At 39.8% G+C, this 25,711-nt stretch overlaps 1 protein-coding gene across 3 annotated transcripts in view; it reads right to left on the bottom strand.

Annotated features, from left to right (window-relative positions):
- Positions 1 to 7,794: 7,794 nt before the first annotated feature.
- Positions 7,795 to 25,711, bottom strand: part of SPATA18 (spermatogenesis associated 18) — a 45,762-nt gene continuing 27,845 nt past the window's right edge. For all 3 annotated transcript variants that reach the window (XM_010859713.1, XM_010859712.1, XM_010859711.1), the window contains 7 exons: positions 24,410 to 24,728; positions 21,787 to 21,945; positions 19,649 to 19,824; positions 15,880 to 16,003; positions 12,519 to 12,602; positions 10,193 to 10,238; positions 7,795 to 9,920 (listed from right to left, as the gene is read on the bottom strand). In XM_010859713.1, coding sequence (XP_010858015.1) covers positions 9,913 to 9,920; positions 10,193 to 10,238; positions 12,519 to 12,602; positions 15,880 to 16,003; positions 19,649 to 19,824; positions 21,787 to 21,945; positions 24,410 to 24,728 — 916 coding nt within the window. In that variant the 3' untranslated portion in view covers positions 7,795 to 9,912. The remainder of the gene's footprint in view (positions 9,921 to 10,192; positions 10,239 to 12,518; positions 12,603 to 15,879; positions 16,004 to 19,648; positions 19,825 to 21,786; positions 21,946 to 24,409; positions 24,729 to 25,711) is intronic.

The raw sequence follows: 25,711 nt of genomic DNA on the forward strand, positions 1-25,711 counted from the left end.
TAGGTCAGTGATCACACCATCGTGATTATCTGGGTCGTGAAGATCTTTTTTGTACAGTTCTTCTGTGTATTCTTGCCATCTCTTCTTAATATCTTCTGTTTCTGTTAGGTCCATACCATTTCTGTCCTTTATCAAGCCCATCTTTGCATGAAATGTTCCTTTGGTATCTCTGATTTTCTTGAAGAGATCCCTAGTCTTTCCCATTCTGTTGTTTTCCTCTATTTCTTTGCATTGATTGCTGAAGAAGGCTTATATTTTAATCCCAAACTCCTAATTTATCTCCTTGCCCCTCACTCTGGAACTCTACATTTTTGACAGGAAACATTTCTGCTTCTGCAAAGACTTATTTTTTAATAAAGTTTTAATTAATGCTATAAAATTTTCTTCCTTTCATTGGGGAATTTTTCAAATGCTCACAATATTATTCTGGTGAGTTCCTGTAATTTTGTAGACAGTTTCTCAGCAATATTATTCTATCTTCCAGGTGAAAACTGAATTATTTGTTTGGAATAATCCTAAGGGTTTCTGAAACTGACCTCCCTGCTCAGGATGGACCTGGGGAGTTTGGACCATGGGAAAAGCTAACAGTTTGAGAAACCTTGGAGATCTTAAAGGATCATTAAACCTTCAGTTTCTCCTACTCCATGTTTAAGAGCAAAGAGCTATATGCTATATATAGTATAGCAAAGAGCTGTATTATATAAATATAATAAAAATATTTATTAAGGAATTGAATTGTTTTAGTAAGAACTCCAAATTAACAAGATGATGGTGTTAGGTTGCATAAAGAAATTTTAAAGTCAACACAGAGAAAGCTTTGTTCTAGCACAGGAATTGCTTCTTGAGCCTTGGGGATCAAACGCATAAATCCTTCATTAGGTATAATGATAGCTATATAACACTTCACGTTTTCTATCACACTATGTATTTTATGCCTGGCCATTCTCCATCAATTTAAGTTGTTCTCCAAATTTATGTACAGCAGTAAAACTAGTAACTAAATTACAGATTTTACCAAAGGAAAAGATTTTACTATTCTCTAGCGAGTCTTAGTACTGAGGACCAATAGCCTCTTATTTCTTAAGCAATGTTGCCATCTGGTGGTTACCTCTATACATATCCCAAACCTAAGTGAACTAAGGAGACCTTGAGATTGGAATTGATTTATAGTGCAGAATTTCTTTTAATTGTGAATCAAATTGGTTAAAGAGGAGGCGATTATCTCTCCTCCCCAATTTTACATTATTGTTTTTTTGTCTTTTGGCCACATTTGGCTATTCACTGAACAAAAGCTAAACCAAACAAGGAAACTTTAAGAAGAAAATTAATCATTATTTCCACCAAAGCACCACGTATTTCAAATATTGGCATGTTCAATTTGGCTCCGCTATATCAATTTTTTCCTGGAGATTTTCAGAACTTTCTTTTCAACACTAAGATACCGAAGTGATGAGAGATGATATTGGGGCCTGAAAACAGAAAAAGTGCTTTAGTCTTTACAAATATAAACTGCTGCTGCTGCTGCTAAGTCGCTTCAGTCGTGTCCGATTCTGTGCGACCCCACAGAGGGCAGCCCACCAGGCTCCCCCGTCCCTGGGATTCTCTAGACAAGAACACTGGAGTGGGTTGCCATTTCCTTCTCCAGAATATAAACTGAGACAGGTTCATTTCTGATTTTCTCTTTGGGACATTTGGTGAGTAAACAGAAAAGGCCAAATTTGCCTCCTCTATTTAACATTTGGGAAAATTCCAGTTGAGGTGGGCCACCTGTGAGGTCTAATGCTTGGATGTCAGTTTCACTCTCTTTTAGATTTTCTCTAGAGACTCATATGAATAATAATAAAGCTGTTCCTAAGTCTGACTCATCCAGGTGACTAGCTCCATTTGGCAGACAACATGACTAGGTGAACTGTGGCCGACGGGGACCGTTATTCTGTGACTCTTTCATAATACGCAGTGAACACGGGGTGGAAGGGAACGACTTATGAAATACACATTCTGACAGCTCAACAAAGAAGCCATCCAAATAAGAAGTGCAAGAGAGGACATTTTTAACCTCTAGGGAAGAAAAGTAAAATTTCTCTTCTCTTTTGTTCTCTTTTACTGAAAATCTAATTATATAGCAACATTTTTATATGTATGTATACAGATGAAGTGGAGAAGGCAATGGCACCCCACTCCAGTACTCTTGCCTGGAAAATCCCATGGACCGAGGAGCCTGGTAGGCTGCAGTCCATGGGGTCGCTAAGAGTCGGACACGACTGAGCGACTTCACTTTCACTTTTCACTTTCATGCATTGGAGAAGGAAATGGCAACCCACTCCAGTGTTCTTACCTGGAGAATCCCAGGGACGGGGAAGCCTGGTGGGCTGTCATCTCTGGGTTGCGCAGAGTCGGACATGACTGAAGCGACTTAGCAGCAGCAGCATACAGATGAAGAGTGCATATACTAAATTGTCAGTAGGGCTTCCCTGGTGGCTCAGAAGTTAAAGCGTCTGCCTGCATTGTAGGAGACCTGGGTTCGATCCCTGGGTTGGGAAGATCCCCTGGAGAAGGAAATAGCAACCCACTCCAGTATTCTTACCTGGAGAATCCCATGGATGGAGGAGCCTGGTGGGCTACAGTCCACGGGGTCGCAAAGAGTTGGACACAACTGAGCAACCACTCACTCACTCACTACCTATTATTGGAGTACAGGAAATAATTTAATATTCTCAGAGGCTTTTAAATTAATTTATTATTTTCCATTTAGAAAGTAAAGGACAGCATAATACATGCAATAAATTATTTCTGTAATATTCTGCTTGTAAGTCATTAAGCCAGACCTAGACCAGTGTTTTTCAAACTTGTCTGCTGATGTTAAAATACAGATGCCCCTGGAGATTCTGATTCAGTGTGCATGGAGTGGCATCCAAGAATCTCTCCTTGACTAGTTTGCCAAGTGATTTTCATCATCAAACAAATTTGGAAAGTATTAGTCAACATTTTTACTGAAGTGACTAAAGATGTAAGCATAATCACTACTCAGACTTACTGGAAGTTGAGTATAATTTAAGAATTGTCATTTTTAATAACCCAAATATTCAAAACTTTAGAAAATAATTATTTAAAAGTTTTTACAAAATTCATGCTTTATATGAATAAGGATGCAAATTCATCTTTATAAGGAATGCAATTTGGTGTGTTCTAATTTTGAATAATATCCATTTGTCTCTTTCATCGATTCATAATTACATTAAAGTTTAGGTACCTGTTTGTAAGAAGTGTAAATGGATTTTCACTAGAGAGATTAACTTGGAAAACAAAAGCCTGAAAAAGAAAACAGAAGAGAACAAGAGAGAGAAAATAGAAGTGAAGGTTAAGGTATAACATGTAAGGGATTAAAGGAGAAACATGGAATGCTGGAAAAGCAACACTGACATAAACACTGAGTTTTTATGATACAATTTATAGAAGGGTGAAAAAAACAAGAGGAAAGGCTAAGCAAAAGTATAAAGATATAGACATAAATAAATAAGAGATTTCCATTCTGAGCCTTTTATTCCATAGTAAATTTATTGGGTGAAAAGTCTGTTTATCTGTGACAAGAGTCAGAATTCTTCCCTCCCTTGTAAAAGCTGATAAAACCTAACTCCTAGTGGTCACAGCATCTATGATTCTAGAAAACAGTAGGTCTTAGGAAGCGTTTCCTGAAATAGGTCTTCCAGAACAGCACCTCTTCAAGAACTCCATGAAGAAAAAGGCTTCCATGGAAAAATTAATTTGGAGAACCTACACGACATTCTCCTTGAAGTTCCCCACAAACAGTAGAAGAGTCAAGGCTCTGAAGAATCCCAGAGAGACGATTTGTGTGAAGACCAGGGAACACATTGCAGGGCTGGGTTCCCTGGTCTAAGAAGATGGAAGCAGCCCCAGCATTCCAACACCAGCAGTCATTGCAGAAGGGTCCACTTCATCCAGTGGCACTCAAGATCTTCTGACAACTACAACCTTTTCAAAAATATACTTCACATCACATTGCAAGACATTATTTTGGTTGTTTCACTAAAATTATAGCTTAAACTATACTGAAATGAAGCTTTAACATACTCATTTATCATATTTTTTGTTGCTCACCTAATAGGAGATGGAGTTAGCTGCCTGGCTGACATACTAATTGCCAGTGATATTATGGAAAGTATGATGTTCATTCTGGCAACATTAAGAGAAAATTTTTGAGCATGAAATTACCCAATCACATTGCATTTGAAAGAAGAAAATTCATTCCTGCCTCATTTTCAAGGCCCCTATTCACTCACTGCGTTAAGGCTTCACCGCTTTGGTATTTAAATGGCGTATATTGAATGTCACTTATCCATATGGCCCCTGGACTCATATTTCAATGATCTAATGCAGTTTGGAATACTAGTTTCTTAGAATCTCTATAACACATTACCCTTAATTGTAGGTATGATATTATTTAAAGTCACACTACTACGAAGTCTTTCATTTGACTCAAAATGTATAGAATGCTATTGGCAGCAATCTGCCTCATGAAGGATCCACAGGGTGCCTAAAAGTGAATTATAATGGTCCGCAACTTGCCTCGTTTTTTAGGAATATAGTAGGTGGAACACAAAGTAGGGGAACAAGAAGTGTTAGATGGATCTCTGAGCCCCCCTCCCCACACTCATTTTATTGTTCATGATGATCTTAGGATTATAGTTTCAGTGTATACCTGTTAAAAGACTAATTCACCTGTGGATGACATAAACTGAGTTACATTCTCTCATGAAGTTCACCATGCTTCTCCTATTGTGGTAGGAGAAGTTCTTGCATAACTTTCTTGTATATAGATATTTGTCCTCAAATTAATTCAATTGATATGTAGCTCTCTTTTAAATTTACTCTACTGACTTATTTTTCTCTTTCTTCCATCATATATGCTATGACAGGAAAAACAAAGGAATGCAATTGAACATGACATTAAGCTCAGAAGAGCCAGGACCTTGTCTATCAGTGTATCCCTAGCAGTGTATACTGTATCTATCACCCAGGAGAAGCTCATTGAACTTGCGAGTGTATGAATGAAAGAACAAACAAACAAAGCAATAAACAAAAGAAATGATGCAGTAGGCCATCGAGGAACAAAAGAAAACATGATGAACTATTATTTCGAAATAAAAAGCCTTGAAGGAAGACTGTATGGTGAACTTGATGAATGGTTTCCTTACCTTTTTTACAGTGTGGATCACAACAAACTGTGCAAAATTCTTAAAGAGATGGGAATACCAGACCACTCGACCTGTCTCCTAAGAAATCTGTATGCAGGTAAAGAAGCAACAGTTAGGACTGGACATGGAACAACAGACTGGTTCCAAATCGGGAAAGGAGTACATCAAGGCTGTATATTGTCACCCTGCTTATTTAACTTATATGCAGAATACATCAAGAGAAATGCAGGGCTGGATGAAGCACAAGCTGGAATCAAGATTGCTGGGAGAATTATCAATAACCTCAGATATGCAGATGACAGAAAGTGAAGAGGAACTAAAGAGCCTCTTGATGAAAGTGAAAGAGGAGAGTGAAAAAGTTGGCTTAAAACTCAACTTTCAGAAAACTAAGATCATGGCACCCAGTCTCATCATTTCATGGCAAATAGATGGGGAAACAATGGAAGCAGTGACAGACTTAATTTTTTGGGGCTCCAAAATCACTGCAGATGGTGACTGCGGCCATGAAATTAAAAGATGCTTGCTCCTTGGAAGAAAAGCTATGACCAACCTAGACAGCAAATTAAAAAACAGAACAAAGGTCCATCTAGTCAAACCTATGGTTTTTCCAGTGGTCATGTATGGATGTGAGTTGGACTATAAAGAAAGCTGAGTGCAGAACAACTGATGCTTTTGAACTATAGTGTTGGAGAAGACTCTTGAGTCCCTTGGGCTGTAAGGAGATCCAACCAGTCAATCCTAAAGGAAATCAGTCCTGAATATTCATTGGAAGGACTGATGCTGAAGCTGAAACTCCAATACTTTGGCCACCTGATGTGAAGAACTGACTGATTGGAAAAGACCCTGATGCTGGGGAAGATTGAAGGTGGGAGGAGAAGGGGATGACAGAGGATGAGATAGTTGGATGGCATCACTGACTCGATGGACATGAGTTTAAGTAAGCCCCAGGAGTTGGTGATGGACAGGGAAGCCTGGTGTGCTGCAGTCCACGGGGTTGCAAAGAGACAGACACCACTAAGAGACTGAACTGAACTGACACCTGGATTCCTTGTGGGGAGCAACTGAAATCATGTGCGTGAAAACTATAAAAACAGTATAGAACTACTCAGGAAGTGTGTCTCGAATATGAAGACAATGAATTGTGAATAAACTAAAGCTGACAATTAAGCTATAGCAAGAACTGCAGCATCACAGAGTCAACCCCAGAGCAGAGGTGCTGCTGATATTTTTTGAGGGCATTTGCAGCCATGGTTCAGGCCTCAGAGAAGGGAGGTAGATGAAGGGAATCTGCAAGGGGAGCATATGATTGCAAAGAACTTATAGGTACAGAAAAATTTTTTTCTTGATTTTATTATTAGAGGTTAAACTGATAATACAATAACTAACATTTACCCAGGTTACAATAAAAGTTTATCATTTTTCAAAGTCACCAAGGTTAAGGTGCATGCCTTGATGAAATGAGTATAGGTCAGCCGCCTTCTGTTTTTGGACCCTTTCCACAAATTATTCTAGACTAACTGTCAGGCCCCGTGCAGTTACAGTTCAAATCAAAGACTTGGGAAATGGCAAGCGGCCTGACATGATACAGAGCAAATAAACTGAGTACATACAACATTTTTCCCAACCAGGTGCATTCCCACATTTCAGTCCTAAAAAAAATTCTGATATGTAGGAATTCTCATTACTTAGTGAGATTTTAGAAAAGACCTTTTAGCCCATAACACAAAGTAATTGATTTATGGTTTTAATATATACCAGCTTTGCCAGGCATGTATTTACTATGCAAATCAAGGCACTGCCGTAAGTTATTATTCAAAACTTCACCAAGAGTTGTTCACCATTTCAGAAAACCCCTGGCATCAGTGTTTCTGACGTCACCAATACAACGAACACTGATCTGCATTTGTAGCTGGTAATTCTACATACAGGTGCAAGTGTCTGATGACTTCACTGTACCTTCTAGGATCATTATACCCAAGCCTTTTCGTTGAAATACATTCTTTTATTAAAATACATTATTAAAATACATTTATTGAAATACATTGTTTTATTAAAAATTTCCCTTTTTTCTGTTTATATTACAGCTTGAGTACTGTATCCACTGTTTAAAAGCATATATGCCTATAATCATACTAATTTTGAACTTCATTTCAGAATGGCCAGAATACATATTATGAAAGGAGGCACTGAGTCTGGGAGGGTGAGCAGAACTACCGATCCCATCCACCTGCTTCAGTGAAACTGAGGCTCAGAGAGGTGCAGTAACTTGCTTCAGGCCACCAAGCAAGCTGAGGACCAAGTCAAAACTGGATCTGCCTGGACACTGAGCTCTTCTATCAGCACTGGGCCCTGCCTCAAAATGATGACTACACAAATGCAGAGGGGAGAACAATTAAGCTTGCACTTCAGAATAAATTGGTGGCTCAGACTGTAAAGAATCTGCCTGCAACGTGGGAGACCCAGGTTTGATCCCTGGGTCAGGAAGATCCCCTGGAGGAGGGCATGGCAACCCACTCCAGTGTTCTTGCCTGGAGAATCCATGGACAGAGGAGCCTGGTGAGCTGCAGTCCATGGGGTCACAAAGAGTCGGACACGACTGAGTGACTAACACTTCCACTTTCACTTTCAGAATAAATTGGTGACCATTAGACCAAGGGGTGGAGGCTAGAGAGGTCTCTCCCTTGCCTGTGTCCCAACACAAGAGACAGATGCTTTAGAGAAGTTTTCCTTTTTGTTATCTGAGGGGGTTTTCGTTTTGTTTTTTATTTGTTTTCACCTAAATAGCCCCAGCTGCTGGTTCTGGCTGAACTTATGCAAACTGAGCTGTGACCGATTTGGCGCTTCTCTCTAAAAGGCACACGGCAAAAGTTGCTGTTTGCGAAGATTGCATTTAAAGACAGCATTAAAATGGACAAAAAAAAAAGCAAAAACAACATTACTTATCATTCCATCAAGAGCTTGAACTTCTTCAACAGTACTTCACAGTGAAGAAATCAAGGGACAGACGTTCTATTTAAAAGCTACAAATGGTTCCCTTAGCTTTTAGCCTTGAGTTTCAGTTTCAGTCAGACGGAGTTCTTTTTTTCTTTTTAAGATTTAAAAAAAACTTTTTCTTCTTTAGTACATTTTTCTAAATTGAATTTTTCACAAAGCAAAAATCAAAAATAGTGCTATTTTATTTTTTAATTGTTTAGCATAGCTAAATGTCATGTATTAATCAGCTATTCAATGAGAACTCTTCTGCATTTCAGGCATGCCCCTTTCTTTATTTTTTTAATGGAAACACATTTCATTTTAGATACAGCAGTGTGTACAAGTCAATCCCAAACTCCTAATCTATCCCTCCCCCTTCCCACCCTTCTCCCAGTGTAACCATAAATCTGTTCTGTAAGTCTGGTGAGTCTGTTTCTGCTTTGTAAATAAGCTCATTTGTATTACTTTTTAGGTTCCATGTGTAAGCAATATCACACAATGTTTATCTTTCTGTCTGACTTACCTCACTTAGCATGGTAATCTGCAGGTCCACCCATGTTACTACAAATGGCGTTAGTTCATTCTTTTAAATGCCTGGGTAGTATTCCATTGAATGTATGTACCAGTCTCCTTTATCCATTCATCTGTTGATGTATACTAAGGTTGCTTCCATGTCTTGGCTGTTGTAAATAGTGCTGCTATGAACACTGGGGTGCATGTGTCCTTTCGAATACATGTTTTTCACTGGTTGGATGCCTAAGAGTGGGATTGCTGGGTTATATCGGTAGCTCTATTTTTACTTTCTTAAGGAACCTCCATACTGTTCTCCATAGTGACTGCATCAGTCTACATTCCCACCATTGGTGTCAGATGGAGTTCTTAGGAGATGTGAGTTTATAACCAACTAAGCAGAATAGGTAAAAGATGTCAGAATGTCAGGTAGCTTTTATATTTAACATGTACATTAAAACTGCATTCAGAAACATTCCCAGGAGATAAACACAAGGTAACTAACATAGTCTCCAAGTTAGCTCCTACCCAAATCACCACTCCACATTTATGAAACAAGAGAACTCTCTCAAGTAGGTAGCTTCAACCAACAGTGCTGAACTAAACCAAACGGGGCACTTCACTCCACAGTAGGAAAATAGAAGACAACCAATGAACTATACTTTCCTAAATCATCATCATGTACATGTAGCCTGACGTCCCTGTTATGCTATAAGTTCCCCAACTTGAGACTGGGGCTCTCTTCCAAGTCCCCAAAGAAAATAAAAACACCCCAGATTGTTTCCCAGCTAAATCTAAAACCGGCAATTATAATATTTATGATCACTCTGCAAATTGAAACGACTCTTCTTGTCTTTTGGACATAGCACAGTAAAAGTTTTTCACTTAAGTTGTTATAAAAGAGCCTTGTGTTTCAGATTGAGAATCCTGAACCTGTATAATGGACTTTGCTTCAAATGAATATGATCCTAAACACCTAGGCAATAGTTTTTATCAAATTAATGGAATCTGTATCTATAAAAATAAAATAAAATGCAATGTATCTGCAGTTACAAATGCACTAAGCCAAAACATTTAACTCTCTGTGTGAAGTGATACACAGAAGTGCCTTGTCACATTAGCTTAAGTGAGGTCTGAGGCAACACAGCAGGCAGGTGGGAGAGCTGCGTAAGCTGGCCATTGGAGTGTCCTGGGCAGAGGAAAATGGCTGGTGGTTTTAAAACCCTAGGGAGAAAAAGAAAGGACTCATTATTATGGTTGATTTTTTTAGACTTTCTTTTGAGAAGACCTAAACAAAAGATGGGGGGTTAATCCAAGTTTGAAAGTGAAAATGTTAGTCGCTCAGTCGTGTCCAACTCTTTGGGACCCTATGGACCTTATGGACTGTAGCCTGCCAGTCTCCAGGAAGCAAAACATTCATATTGCTGCTCCATGCTGAGTACTAAGAGAAGCATTAAAAAACAGAAACCTTGCTCCACCTAGACAATCCCACTTACTTGGAAATCCACATCTTATTGGAGAAGGACTCCGGCTTCGAGATATCTGGAAAATATAAAAGTGTAATGTGAACTACACAGTAGATGAAGCTCAAACAATGAATCCTTTTGATGTTTTTTCCCTAAATCCAGCTAAACAGTTGCTCTGAAGCAGTTTAGAGCTATGGTGGCTTTGCCCTTAAGTTTTTGCCCTATGATTCCTTTTATACTTTCTGAAGTGCATGTATACTCAACTTAGCTTAAATTATTTATTATTAATTAAAAGCTGGGCTCAATGGCCTGGGTTTTGTTGGCTTTTGTGGTGGTGGTTGTGTTGCTAAACATTTTTTGAGATTGGATGCTCACTGGCCATACTGAATTCCATGACTTCCAGAAGGTATTATTATAATTATGAAGATTAATTAAGGCTAAAATTATCAAACAGTCTCTGGCACATCCTTTATATGAATTATCTCATGTGTCCAAAATGCTGCCTATTAAAGGCAGTCCCTGGGAAGCCAGAAAATACTCACATGTCAAATCTCACCTTTGCTTTCAATGAGCAAAAGCCAGCTATCCCAGTTACCTACAAGCCTGACATGGCTCAGAAATAATTGACTGCAGGCATCATTCTTACTCTGAGCTTTCACTTTAAATAGACACTAGCAAAGATAGAGGCTGTTCTGCCTATGAAATCTCAAACAAGTCAATCAGATTAACCAAAAATATTTGTACCAGTCTTATTGTAAGGAGATGATGGCAGAAAGGGACAGAATTTTGGCAATAGTTTCACCTTTGAGAATGCATTTATTCTTATAAAAAGTTTTAAGTTTGTTTACCCGGGGGACAAAAGAAAGAGAGAGGAAGGGCTCAAACATGTATAGGTACTTGTCACAGAGGGACGCTGCCCATTGATAAATCTTCCAGTCAGTGTCCAGAGTTAAAATGTGTCGTGACTATAAGGACAAGTGGCTAATATTGCTCTTGCTTCTGATATAACACTTCCTCTTAGGATGAGGAGAATTTTTATTCTTCCAGTACAAAACTCATAAGATGTCTCTTTATCAGCCCATTAAGTGTACAATCCTTTTGCTTTTACCTATGGTAAATATTTATTCGGCAATAAGGATAATTAAGTTATATTAAAATCTGCAAGCGCAGAAGAACCATATCTGACACGCCTTTGCATATTCTCAGGCCATTTTATTCCTACGGATAGTCTTCCCCAACCCATAAAAACTCTGTAAGATCATATACCACCTCCCCCATGAACCAAATCCAGAGGGAATCACTGCCTCCTCTAACAGCTTTAGTACATGGTGCCTCTTTCATGGACTCTATCATATACCACATTCAGTTACTTTGTTTAAATCATACTGATCTTCCCATACTGATCTTCCTATTGAAACCCATTCAGGAAAGAGAACATGTTTTAATTATTTTTGTGTTGCCCCTCTCCTCCTAGTCTAGCATCCACACGGTACAGAAGAAATGTTTGATAAGAACTTTATTAAACATAATGTTTTGCTGAGAAGGGTTTAGAAGTGTAGGGGGCTAGAGTTGCATCACTAGAGATAATTTCAGAGAAATGGAGCCTTGACAAATGCGATCCTCCTTCTTCACCACTCTCCCCAAAACTAGGTTGAACAAATATTCAAAGAATTTTTATTTGAAGGAAAAGCAAATTGTTAGCCTATCTGGTATCCACATGTCTTAGTCCAGACACGTATTAAAAAGGCATTAACTAAATATTATGACTGAATGAGTGAACAGTGGTGATTCATAATAATGTTAGGTTTGGGGGATGTTATCACCACAGTCTTCAGAAGTGTTTTTGCTTTTTTTTTTTTTTCTTTGACAGACTTATTAGTAATCCTAAGAACAAATATGCAAGACTAATCTTAATTCTTCCTACTTTGAAATTTGGAGGAAAATCAATACCTGCAATTCCCTTTATACAGTATTGAAATCCAGATCATTTGAGCAACTTCTCCAAGCTCATACAAGAAGTTCTAGAGGAACCAGGGACTGGTGTGTGCAGAGATCAGTTGACTAAGATGTCCCATTCTCTGTTCAGAAAACTGATAGATAACTAATAGCCCATTTTCATTTAAAGATAAAAATAAAGCAATAAAATGCCTAATAAATAAAAAAAAATAACTACCTCTATTTCCTTCTTTCTAGAATGATAAATTCCTTAGCCCAAGATCAGATAGAAATTAACCTAAGGTGACTACAGCAGGTTCTCTTTCTACCTCCAGACTTACCATCACCTCTTTTATAGGTAACTGTGGATGAAAAAATACATACGATGATTTTGTGTAAAAACAATGAGACAGATACATACCATGCCTAAACCAATACGGGTACGAGGGCAGATAGGGCTTAAACTCCTGCTTCGACATCGACTTACAGATCGCACTGAATTCCACTGGGAAAAAAAAGAAAGAAAGAAAAATAGTCAGTGGTTTGTAAGAGCCCATGTGGCTTAAAACAATACTTATATCCCATAGAATGTACAAGAAATTTTCTGACATGATCACACTTGCCTGGTACTGGTCATCAGCACGAGGTGCACTAATTTCTTATAGCTGCACAATATTTGACAATAATTCTAGGATATTTCTCAATAAAATCTCCTTACAATGAACTTTGGGATATCCAAATTCTTGGTGCTAATGGAACTGTTGCAAGAAGGGAGACCCCTTCCAGGGCCTGAAACTGGGCTCTTGTCTAACACTCGGAAATGAATTGTCCGAGGAGACACATGAGTTGACAAAGCAAGAGATTTTATTGGGAAAGGGCACCCAGGTGGAGGGCAGTAGGGTAAGGGAACCCAGGAGAACAGCTCTGCCATGTGGCTCACAGTCTTGGGTTTTATGGTGATGGGATTAGTTTCCAGGTTGTCTTTAGCCAATCATTCTGACTCAAGAGTCTTTCCTGGTGGTGCAAGCCTTGTTCAGCCAAGATGGATGCCAGAGAGGAGGATTCTGGGAGGTGGTCGGACATGTGGTGTCTCCTTTTGACCTTTCCCGAACTCTTCCATTTGGTGGTGGCTTATTAGTTCCATGTTCCTTACCAGGACCTCCTGTCATAAAACAACGCATGCAAATGGTTACTATGGTGCCTGGTCAGGGTGGGCGGTTTCAGTCAGTGTGCTTCCCCTAACAACTCTCCCCTGAGAGACTTCATACTCAAGGTACTTCTTGGGAATTGGGGCGGAGGTCTTTCTTCTGTAACTTCTTCCTGCTGTGCATGGGCGTAGGCCTGCCTAGCAGAGCAGAAGTCTCTCTCTACCTGATCTAAGTCAAGGTATTTTTTGCCTAAAACCAGCATTCACCCTTGTAATAGCAGCAATTTAGTTCAAAACTGTTGGCTCCTCTCAGAGATGAAATAGAAAGGGGCCAAACAGGAGACCTAACAGGATGGTCATCTCTGGTCCCTAGAAACATTTGGGGTGAGGTCTGCAGGGTTTGTGACTTTTTTATTTTTTATTTTTTAGATTGATTGGTTTTTTAGATTGATTGCATGAGTTGTTTTATGACAGGAGGTCCTGGTAAGGAACATGGAGCTAATAAGCCACCACCAAATGGAAGAGTTTGGGAAAGGTTAAAAGGAGACACCACATGTCCGACCACCTCCCAGAATCCTCCTCTCTGGCATCCATCCTTGTTCTTGGCTGAACAAGGCTTGCACCTCCAGGAAAGACTCTTGAGTCAGAATGATTGGCTAAAGACAACCTGGAAACTAATCCCATCACCATAAAACCCAAGACTGTGAGCCACATGGCAGAGCTGTTCTCCTGGGTTCCCTTACCCTACTGCCCTCCACCTGGGTGCCCTTTCCCAATAAAATCTCTTGCTTTGTCAACTCATGTGTCTCCTCGGACAATTCATTTCCGAGTGTTAGACAAGAGCCCAGTTTCAGGCCCTGGAAGGGGTCCCCCTTCCTACAACAGAACTCTGTTTTGATGCAGAAGCTGTTAGAAATTACGTTCAAGTTTCCAAGTGTTGGAGACTGTAAGCTCCGTGTGGGCAGGAATTTGCGGCTGTTTTGTTCATTGCTGGATCCCAAGCACCTAAACAGAGTGCTTGGGTCATAAACAACTACCAAATAAAATGAATTAATGAGTGAGTGCATGAGTGAATCACCACTGTGGACCTTCTACTCTCTAACTAAATCAAGGCTCAAAAAAGAAAACTCTATTTTCTACAATGAGATTTTACTAGTCAAAGTCTTCTTATCAGATCCTTTCATTCAACCCTTTCCTTTTCTGCTTTTGATTTTAGGGTATTTTCTTTAAGTTTGGGAGTTTCAACTTGGGTAAATACTGATGGTGCACTTAAGGAGAGAGACAAAGGAAGTTAAAAGGCAATTGCTATTTGATGTAGAACATAGAAATAGTGGCTCCTCCCCTTCCAAACTATACTGCAGACAGTCTACATTAAGAGTTTCTTAACAAAGGGTGATTGTTTTAAGGGCAAGAAGCAGTTTTATGAGCTTACTTCATGTGAGCATGTGCAGTTCTCAAGTCAACACAACCAATTTCTACAGCCTCAGTTTCCATAGCACAGAATAGTTCACTGAGATACTATTTGCTCTAGTGAGATGTTTAAGCTGCAAAAACCCTTTTCTTAAGTTCTTTTAAAATATACTACTCTGCTTCTCACGCTCTGCATGTGAAAAGCTGCCATGAAACACTTCCTGTCTTCTCCAAGTCAAAGAGAACAGGAACTGAGACCACTCAGATGGTGGCTTTGCTCTGGACCCAGGAGCTTCTCTCCAGAATTCACTTACCTCCTTCTAGGAAGGGCAGGGTAAAACTCCATAATGGGAAACGTGCTGAATATCCAAGCATCCACAGCAACCAGTTCCAACACCCATTCCCCACCTTAGCACACACATGTTCACACACTTGCATACCTAATATTCCACTTTGAAGGCTTTCCAATTATTTGACATGTTCAAAGCATTCTACAGCTGATGTATATAGGAAACTGATTGACTACTCTCTCCCCACCTCCTCTGCCCTCTTTTTCTCCATCCCTCCCCTCTTTACACATCATACCAAGGAGAGAAAAACAGGACACGTTCCACACAGGACATATTTCCAGAGAACTGTCGATAAAATTTGACCGTGTTCTGAAAGTTAATCAATCACTTTTAAATGCTTAGAATTATAGAATGCCTCCAACAGGTGAGCTCGAAGGCTTTGCCTTTATAATAGCATACTATTTATAAGATGAAGAAGGCAACTAGAACCAGTTCTATCTTATAAAGAGGCTTTCCAGGTGGCTCAGTGGTAAAGAATGACCTGCCAAGGAAGGAAATGTGGGTTCAATCCCTGGGTCGGGAAGATCCCCTGGAGGAGGAAATGGCAAGCACTCCAGTATTCTTGCCTGGGATGTCCCAGAGGAGCCTGGTGGGCCATGGGGTGGTAAAGAGTCAGACATGACTTAGCAACTAAACCACCTCCATCTTACAAATAAAGCAATAGACAAAGAAAAGACTGCCAGGAAATTCTGAAGACTCATGAGTCAAAGAAAAGAATCTGTTTTTTCACAACCAGTCCCATTCCTCTCCTTTGTATGAAATCTTATCAAACAACCCTTATGAACTTCTCTTATACAATCTTTGGGTTTTTAAACGTTCTCGAACTTGTGAATCAAACACTTGGGATGAACTGTCACTACACAAGGCCACCGTACAAAAGCCCCTCTCCTGGTGACAGCTTCTCCCTTCATGATGACACAGTCATTCTCCATGAGAGCGGGCCACACATGATAGAAGACCAAGGGAGCCGTGAAATCAGAGTCATAGCTTCGACGGTACCTGTTATGAACACACAAAAGAACAAGAAAGAGAGGTTAAGCAGTTATGTAACCTAACCGGGAGGGGAGGGTCATCAGTGTAAAATTCTCATCTTTTATTCTGCTCAAACCTGGATAAATATGGATTCCGATTCTATTATTAAAGAGACAGTTGTGGGCTCCTAGAATAGGAACCAGTTATAACAAGGACCCAACATGAGCTCACTAAGAAAAAGTCATGTCATAGAGAACAGACTGGGGTTGCCAAGAGGGAGGAGGTTGGGGGAGGAGTGGAGCGGGAGGCTGCTGTTAGCAGATGCAAAATAGTATATTTAGATGGATAAACAACAGTGTCCTACTGTATAGCACAGGGAACTATATTCAACACCCTATGATAACCATCTGGAAAAGAATATTTTTAAAAAATGTAAATGCATATGTATAATTGAATCACTGTGCTGTACAGCAGAAATTAATACAACATTGTGGAAGTCCAATGTGCCATCCATTGCATAACGGAGCAACCCTAACACAACGCTGCAAATCAACTATATTTCAATTAAAAAATTAACATCATGTTGATATATGGCAAAACCAATACAATATTGTAAAGTTAAAAAAATTTTTAAAAAGTGGGGAAAAAATTAACAATAACAACAACAAAAACTCAAATCATGTCAGACTAATCTTGTTCCTACTCAGGATTACAAGAATTGTAATTCAGGGAAATGCTAGAGATGGAGAGCATCTGAAGTCCCATAAGCCACCTACAAGATTTCTTGTGTTATCTTTGTGGACAAAATAAGAAAAATATAGGTGGATGATTAACTTAAGTAGGTGGATTAGACACTGGTTCAATAATCATGTGCAAAATGGGTAGTTAATGAGTCAACGAGAATGAAGGTGCCCAGGGCTCACTTGCTCGCGCTCTCTCTCTCCCTCTCTCTCAATCCTGGGGTAAGTCAACATGTTCATCAATGACTCCCATGAAATACAGGAAAAATGTTCAAAGGTGGGGAGTGGGTAGGGAAAAAGAAACAGATGACTGTATCAAGAAAATAGTTCAAGAGGTTGGAACTATAAGCTAAATCTACTAAGATAACAACATAATGTGGACATATATGAGGTCCTACAGTTGAGTCTAAAAAGCATGTAACTGGGTTCAGGAGGGAGGGGACATATGTATACCTATGACTGATTCATGTTGATATATGGCAGAAACCAACACAATATCGTAAAGCAATTGTCCTCCAATTAAAAATAAATAAATTTTTAACAAATAAAAAGCATGTGACTGCACAGATGATTGGCTCAATCACAGTAAAAATAAAAAATTTTTTAAAAATAGGTTTTAGTTTAACTCAAAATGAGCCAACAGTGTTCTATGGCTGGAAAAAAAAGAAAAGAAAAGCTACTATAAATTAGAAGACTTAATGGAGGATAAAAATGGTGATAGCCCCTCTATTCTGGTTAGTTCAAACTTGGGGTTTACGTTCAATGTGGACACTTTTTAAAATTTGTATTTACTTTTAACTGAAGGATAATTGCTTTACTATATTGGTTTGATTTCTTCCATACATCAACATGAACTAGCCATGGGTATACATATGTCCCCTCCCTCTTGAGTCTCCCTCCCACCTCCCACCCTTTCCCACCCCTCTAGGTTGTTACAGAGCCCCAGTTTGAGCCTCATTTACCTTGAGTCATATAGCAAATTTCCACTGGCTCTCTATCTTACATATGGTAGTGTATATGCTTCTATGCTACTCTCTCCATTCATCTCATCCTCTCCTTCCCCCCCCACCCCACCCTTGTCCGTAAGTCTGTTCTTTATGTCTGCATCTCCACTGCTGCCCTGCAAACAGGTTCATCAGTGGCATCTTTCTAGATTCCATATACATGCATTAGTGTATGGTATTTGCTTTTCTTTTTCTGACTTACTTCACTGTATAACATACTCTAGATTCGTCCACCTCTTTAGAACTGACTCAAATGTGTTCCTTTTTATGACTGAGCAATATTCCATTGTATATATGTAAGTGTGGACACTCTTTTTTTTTAAGGAATACTCAGACAAACATGGAGCACAGACCAAGAGAACCAGTCTAAATGTGAGGTCTCAAAAATCCCTTCAAATGAAAAAAATCTAAAACCATGAGGCTGGAGAAGGATGAGTATTTGATTTCAAATGTGTGAAAGGCTATCAGGGTAAGAATAAAAACAAACAAACAAAAAAAGGTTTAGTCTTGTTCTGTAAAACCCTAGGGTAGAACCAAATAAATTCAGTCATTATTAGGAACTCCAGTCTGAGCTCACAGCCATCCAGGAGGACAGGCCACAGTGCCCCAAGAGACAGCATGTTACAGCAGGTATGTATACTTCTCAGTAGTTAGGCAGAAGATCTGAATGGACATTTTTCCGAAGAAGATATACAGATGGCCAACAGACACATGGAAAGATGTTCAACATCATTAATCACAGAGAAATCAAAATCACAATGAGCTATCACCTCACACCTGTTAGAAGAGTTGTTATCAAAAAGATAAGAAGTGCTGGCAAGGATGTGGAGAAAAGGGAACCCTTGTGCCCTATTGATGGGAATGTAAATTGGTATAGCCATTATGAAAAACTGTATGGAGGTTTCTCAAAAAACTAAAAACAGAATTACCATATGATCCAGGAATTCCACTTCTAGATATTTATCCAAAGAAAACTAAACTCTAACTTGAAAAGATACATGCATCCCCATGTTCACTGCAGCATTATTTACAATAGCCAAGATGGACACTTAACTGTTCATTGATGGATTAATGGTTAAAGAAGTTGTAGTATATATACAATGGTATACTATTTAGCTATAAAAAAGAAAACGAAATCTTGCCAATTGAGACAACATGGATGAATCCAAAAGGCATTATGAAATAAGTCAGACAGAGAAAGACAAATATCATACAATCTTACTTATACGTGGAATCTAAAACAAACAAAAACCAAGCTCACAGATACAAAAAACAGATTAGTGGTTGTCAGAGGTGGGGGTGTGCGAAATGGGTTAGAGAGGTCAAAAGGTACAAACTTTCAGTTACAAAATAAGTCATGCAGATGTATAACTGTTAACAATATAGTTAATCATACTGTACTGCAAATTTGAAAGTTGCTTAGAGAATAGATCTTAAAAGTTCTCATTGCAAGAAACAAATTTTTGTAACTATGTATGGTGACAGATGTTAAGTAGACTTTTCACGGTAATCATTTCACAATATATACAAATAATCATGTTGTAGAAGTGAAACTAATATAACACTAAATGTCAATTATACCTCTATAAAAAATTTTAGACAATAAAAAGTAATGCATATTTGTATTTACATAGCACTTTTCTTTTAAAGTGTTCCAGAGTCCAGGTGCTCCTTAGTTCTCCCCAAAACCAATATACTCAATGGAAATCATAAGGTCTCCTCTGAATCACATTTGGCCGGGAAGGAAAATGACCCCAGGAGAGGGCCCCACTCTGTAGTGCAGAGAAGTATATGGCAGGGCTTGGAAATCAGGTAATATCTGTTGACTTCCCCACCCAGAGTTCTTTTCCCTGAATTGTTCCCAGGAAATAAAGACAATATCGTTTATTTATAAAGAATCCCTTAGCTTCTGCTTCTATGTCTCTTACTTGCAATCATTAAAAATTTCTCCATCGGCCCCAAATGCAATATCCAGGGGTGGTTCTAAAGTCTGCATTGCAAAGGCAATGCAACATATCTCCTGGATGAAGTTACTGAGGAGGCAAAAGTCAACTTCAGGAGGGAATGAAATCTTGGGATTGACATTCATGGCTCGGATCACATCCTGAAAAACAAAAAGATGGCATCATCTTGTTACGAACCTGTGAAAGATACACTGACAATCCCTAAGGTTGTTATGACTGATGGGACGTGGGAAAAGGGCACATGAGTGAAAATAAGCTAAACTAGAAAAGGAGTGTATGTGCTGAAAGGAGTAAGACTCCTTAACAGAGAGGAGGAGAGATGACAGAGGACAAATGGCATACTAAAAGCCAAGAAAGTCATCCCAGAAAACTAAAGTAAAAACTCTTAATAGCTTTTATTTATTATTTCCTACTATTTTTCTATTCTGGGCAAGTTATACAACTACCAGCACAAAACTCTGCCTCGTTCATAATCTATAATAATACCAATTATAATTGTTCAGCCTCAGTCACTCAGTCGTATCTGACTCTTTGAGACCCATGGACTGTAGCCTGCCATGGGATTTTCAAGCCAAGAATACTGGAGTGGGTTCCCATTTCCTCCACCAGGGGAACTTCCTGACCCAGGGATAAAACCCACAACTCCTGCATTGGCAGGCAGAGTTTGCCACTGAGCCACCTGGGAAGCCCAACAATTATAATCTTGCTCTTACTGAGAGTTTTTTTTGCTAAGAAAATTACCTGCTTCCTTTCATTTAATCCTCTCACAAACTCTGTGGGCTCATGACCATTGTTGCTCCCACTTAAGGATTAGAAAATCTAAGTACAGAAAAGTAAATGAGCAAGGTCACACAGCTAGTAAGTGTCTGCGCAGAGCCAGGATGCAAATCCATAGCTATCTTTCTCAAAATCATTGCTCTTAAGCACTACGATATTCTGTCTTCCAACCTTAAGGGCCTGTCTGAAGAATAGAACTACAAAGCTCAAAATAGTTTCCCCATAAAATGTCTAAGGAAGAAAACAGCCAATAATGACTGGTTCTATAAAGCACATTGGATGCTGCTCATTCCTGCTCTTTCATTATGTAGAAGTGAGAGAGTCAATCCCTAGGCAGGTTGATAAGAAGTCTGGGGCTCCCGAGGAGGGAACAAAGGGTCTGAGGCTCTCAAGGAGGAGAAAAGGACAAACATTTTTTCTACATTGCTTTGTCTTAGTCAATATAACAATGTATCTTACTCAAGGATATGTTTCTCCTTAACAAGAACCCGCTGACTAATCTTGTTACCTTAAAACCTGTATACTGTGGGAGTGGGTCTAGTTCAATTCATTTCAGTTCAGTCGCTCAGTCGTGTCCGACTCCTGGCAACCCCATCGACTGCAGCACGCCAGGCTTCCCTGTCCATCAACAACTCCAGGAGCTTACTCAAACTCATGTCCATTGAGCCAGTGATGCTATCCAACCATCTCATCCTCTGTCATCCCCTTCTCCTCCTGCCCTCCATCTTTCCCAGCATCAGGGTCTTTTCAAATGGGTCAGTTTTTCTCATCAAGTGGCCAAAGTATTGGAGTTTCAGCTTCAGAATTAGTCCTTCCAATGAATATTCAGGACTGATTTTCTTTACGATGGACTGGTTGGATCTCTTTGCAGTCCAAGGGACTCTCAAGAGTCTTCTCCAACACCACAGTTCAAAAGCATCAATTCTTCAGCACTCAGTTTTCTTTATAGTCCAACTCTCACATCCATACATGACAATTGGAAAACCCAATTTAAGATGTATGTTGTGGGAGTGGGTCTGATAAAAGTATATAAGGCCTCGCTAAGACTAGCGAGGAGGGCACTCTCCATCCCCCTTCTGATGTCTATGTCAGAAGCTTTCTCTGTCCATTTTCATACTTTAATAAAACTCTGCTACACCAAAGTTCTTGAGTGATCAAGCCTGCTCCCTGGTCCCAAAGTTAAATCTTCTTCAGAGATCACAAATCCGACATCATTCACCATAAACTATCAGAAGTGATAGTAAGCACTGGATGGACTTCTGAGTTATTAGTATTCAATGCAGCAGCTGTAGCAAACCAGTCCCAATAAAAGACCCAACACTTACATTAACACTGCTTTGGGAATCATATAGATCAAGATGACAGATGATATAATCCGAGACAGCATCCTCAAAGTCATTTGACCCCGCACAAGATGGCGTCAGTGATTTCCTCACACGGATCTTGAAGTGTCTGAACGCCATTTTGGCCACATGGAACGCCTCCTGCACATAAAATACAGCCCGTGTATTTGGTGGGAGGAGAGGAGTAAAGAGGTCCAAAGGAACAAAGAATACCAAAAAAATTCAGCATCATATTGGACTTCTGAAAACTAAACCCTGCAGTCAAAACTATTTTTAATCTGGGGGAAAATACACAACTAAATTTTGGAAAGTGCATAAATACATTTCTATCCATCATCTATTAGATTATCTATATTCACTAATTTTGAGACCATTGACCATTGTTCTGATAACCCTGATTTCAAGAAGCAGGACAATGCAGGCATTCAAGGAAATAAAATCACCTGTGGTTACATAAATACTTGAAGTATGCCAGTTGATGCTTTGTCCCCACAGCATGATTGTATTACTAGTCAAGAAATAAGAGAAAGTGATCAATCTAGTGGTCATGTCATACAAAGATACATATTGAGCATCTGGCATGTTTCCTGGCAGATATTGATTCAAAACATATTTATTTAATATCTGTTATGTAGCAGGCATAGGAAAACCTCAATTATGCATGAAAGATATGGCCTCTACAATTACAGAACTTTTAACAAATCAGTATGTGATTTTTAACTATATAACCCAGGGCTTGGCAAACTTTTTTCTGTAAGAAGCCAAATGGTAAGCATTTTAGGCTTTGTGGGTCCAAATGCTTTTGTCACTATTTTTTTTTTTTTAAACAATCCTTTAAAATGTAAGAGTATCCTTGTATAATAGCTCCTGGGTGGTATTTCTCTTAGAATTACAGGCCAGAACCAGATACGGCCCAGGGGTCATAATTTGCTGACTCCTAATATATAATAAACATAGGATAAAATTCAAAAGATTCTGATAATTCTTCTCTTACATCAATATTTTGTTTTGTTTTGTAATATTTAATTGTCGGGAGCTGCATTAGGCATTATTGACAAAATGGAGGCATGGCCCTAGACCCCCTCCTCATTCCACAGGCACAGACCCGGGATGAAGGAGTTAGGCCTTGTAATTCTGACTTGTCTTTTCCTCTCCTCAGCTGAGTTGACTGAAAAGGAATATTAAGGTGCTTATTGTTCTTGAGAGGCGCATGAGAAGGCACAAAGCTTTCTGCAGCTGTGCTCAGAAAATAATTTATAAAGTTAATCATTGACATTTGTTCAAAGACTTTTACAAAAGAGGGTTCCAGGATGAGCATATAGGCTGTAGCTTGAGGCCATGGGAGGGATTGCTATCTGAAGCCTATTTGTGAGGAAAATGTTTATGGCAAAGGAGTTTACTGAATTTAGGGCTTAGAAATAATTAAAACAGTTAGAAGTTAAAGATTTAAGGAATGTTGTAAAGTTAGCATATTTTACTATAGTTTATAGAAGTTAGGAATTTTTAGAAACACTATAGCTAGAAGCCTTTCTAAGAGATAGTGAGCTCAAGGATGTTAGGGGCAAACAGGATTTAGGAAGATAAGTAGTAAACTGAGGAATGTAGCATGAGTTACAATGTAATCACAAGTTAACTATAGGACACATTAGAGGAGGCAGATAATAGATGATAAGGCTGATTCCAAGAGAATCAGGGAAGCAGGAACTCTGTTTGAAGAGCAACAATAATTTATGGAGATAATAAATCTGGAAGAGGGGGAACTGAAAATGTCAAACCTCTGGCCTAATGTTTTTGTAAAAGTATAAAAGAGAATCTTAAACTTGAAATAAACAGGCAGTCCAGAAGAAAACTGAGAGGCTGCCTCATCGCCAAAACCGTTCATCTCTTCAGGTTGACTCCCTGGCTGCTGGAGCTGGACTCCAGCATTTAATTGTTCTCATAACAGGCTCTTAGTATCTCAATATGGTACCCATAGAACTGAAGATTATATATAAGCACTCCTTAATTTTCCATATTCAAATAGCTGTTATATTAGCAATTTCAGTAACTGCTCTTCATTAAATAAAAGAATTAACATATTCAGAGCCTTTTGATTTATCTAAGAATGGAAGATAACCAATCAAATGTTTGTTCTTGATTAGCTGCTAAGTTGTGTCCAACTCTTTTGCAACCCCATGGGCTGTAGCCCTCCAGATTCCTCTGTCCATGGGATTTCCCAGGCAAGAATATTGGAGTGGGTTGCCATTTCCTTCTCCAGGGGATCCTCCCCTACCCAGAGATCAAACCTCCATTGGCAGATGGGCTCTTTACCACTGAACCACCAGGTAAGCCCATAAGAAAAGGTTACCTAGTGTGAAAAATAATTCATTGCAAATATTTGTAATAAGTGGATGGAAGGAAAGTAAGAAGGAAGGAGAGAAAAAGAAAAAACAGAAGAAGAGAGCAAAGAGGAAAGAAGGGAGGGAAGAAACGGAAGCCCACCCTCCTTCGGTGATCTCAGGCCCTACGAGTCTTCTTGAGTGTCCTGTTGAGGTTATCCAGGTTTTCCCGCCCGCTTTGCCCAGGAACCACGGAAGCGCAGCGACCTATCGCAAGGCTCACGTACCACAGTCGCGATGTAGATGATCCGCTGCACCGTCTCGGCTTTGTCGATGCAGCGCCGCAGCAGGCACTGTGCATCCAGGCGGCCCTGGGAATAGGCATCGCTGAACCGGGACAGCAGGGCGGCTTTGCGCGCCACGCTGGACAGTTTGGCGCGATTCGGGGACGGGGTCCTGGCCTTGGCAGAGGAGGGGCTGGCGGATCTGCTTCGGCTGTGACTGTGGCTGCGGCTGTGGCTGCGGCTGTGGCTCCGGCTGTGGCTGCGGCTGTGGCTGTGGCTGCGGCTGCAAGGAGCAGGACTAGGAGACCTGCTCCTGGCGGACCTGTTGGTGAGCAAGAATCAGGCAAGGAAGTGCTCCGATTCCCTCCTCCCTTCTGTTCCTACACTCCAGCTGCTTCTCTCCCCATAAACCAGAAGCCACCGGAGGCAGAGGCAAGGAGAGCAGCTCCCGGTGAGAGGCACTGTGTCTCCTCAAAGGAAAAACAGTACTCTATATTTGCCTGATGCATTAGAATTTATAACTCACTTTCACTCACTCAGCACATCAGTTTACCCTTCAAACAGCCAGGTAAGGTCACCATTGATTGCTGGTCATTTTACAGATGAGGAGGTTGAGGCTCATAAACGCTAGGAGGGCTGCCCTAGAGTAACACAGCTAGCAAGAGCCAGAGTTAAAGAAGTCAGATTTCGCACCCTGACCTTGGGCGACTGACACATCACTGAGCTTTCTGGTATAAAATGAGATAAGCAGATTGAACAATGAGAAAGAAAATGTGTTTTCCTTCTATAACAATGAAACCATTTGCAGTCATGTCTCCTCTCCAGATCCTCCATTTTCACCTACATAATTTGTGCCCTATTTTAGGATGGTGGTGGGGGTTGGAAGAATATGGGGAGGTACTTGGGGAATCGAAAAGCATTGTGTCAGTGAAAGGTATTATATATTGCTATCAAGTACATAATAAATGATCAGACTAGCTAATCCTAAGGGAAAGTTTTGTGGAAGGAACTATGGGGCAAAAGGTGGGGCAAAAGGTAGTGCAAAGCAGCCTCTCTGAAGGTGGAAGGTGGAGGTGGGGGGGGGCTTCATTTATAGTGTTTGCCAATTTCCACAGTGCAACACTCTCACTGTAGGCAATTTCAAACTATTCATGTGATGTCACTGAACCTGGAGTTAAGTAAAAATGCACAGAATCGGTCCCCAGGAGCTAGTACCAGCTGGCACCTGCACCACACTGATGGAGCGATTCCCCAAAATGAAAGATTAAGGTGACATTTAAGGAAATGGAGAGCTGGGGTAGGCGT

The sequence above is a fragment of the Bison bison genome, unplaced genomic scaffold, assembly GCF_000754665.1.
Source record: "Bison bison bison isolate TAMUID 2011002044 unplaced genomic scaffold, Bison_UMD1.0 scf7180017864458, whole genome shotgun sequence".
NCBI classification, from domain to species: Eukaryota; Metazoa; Chordata; class Mammalia; order Artiodactyla; family Bovidae; genus Bison; species Bison bison.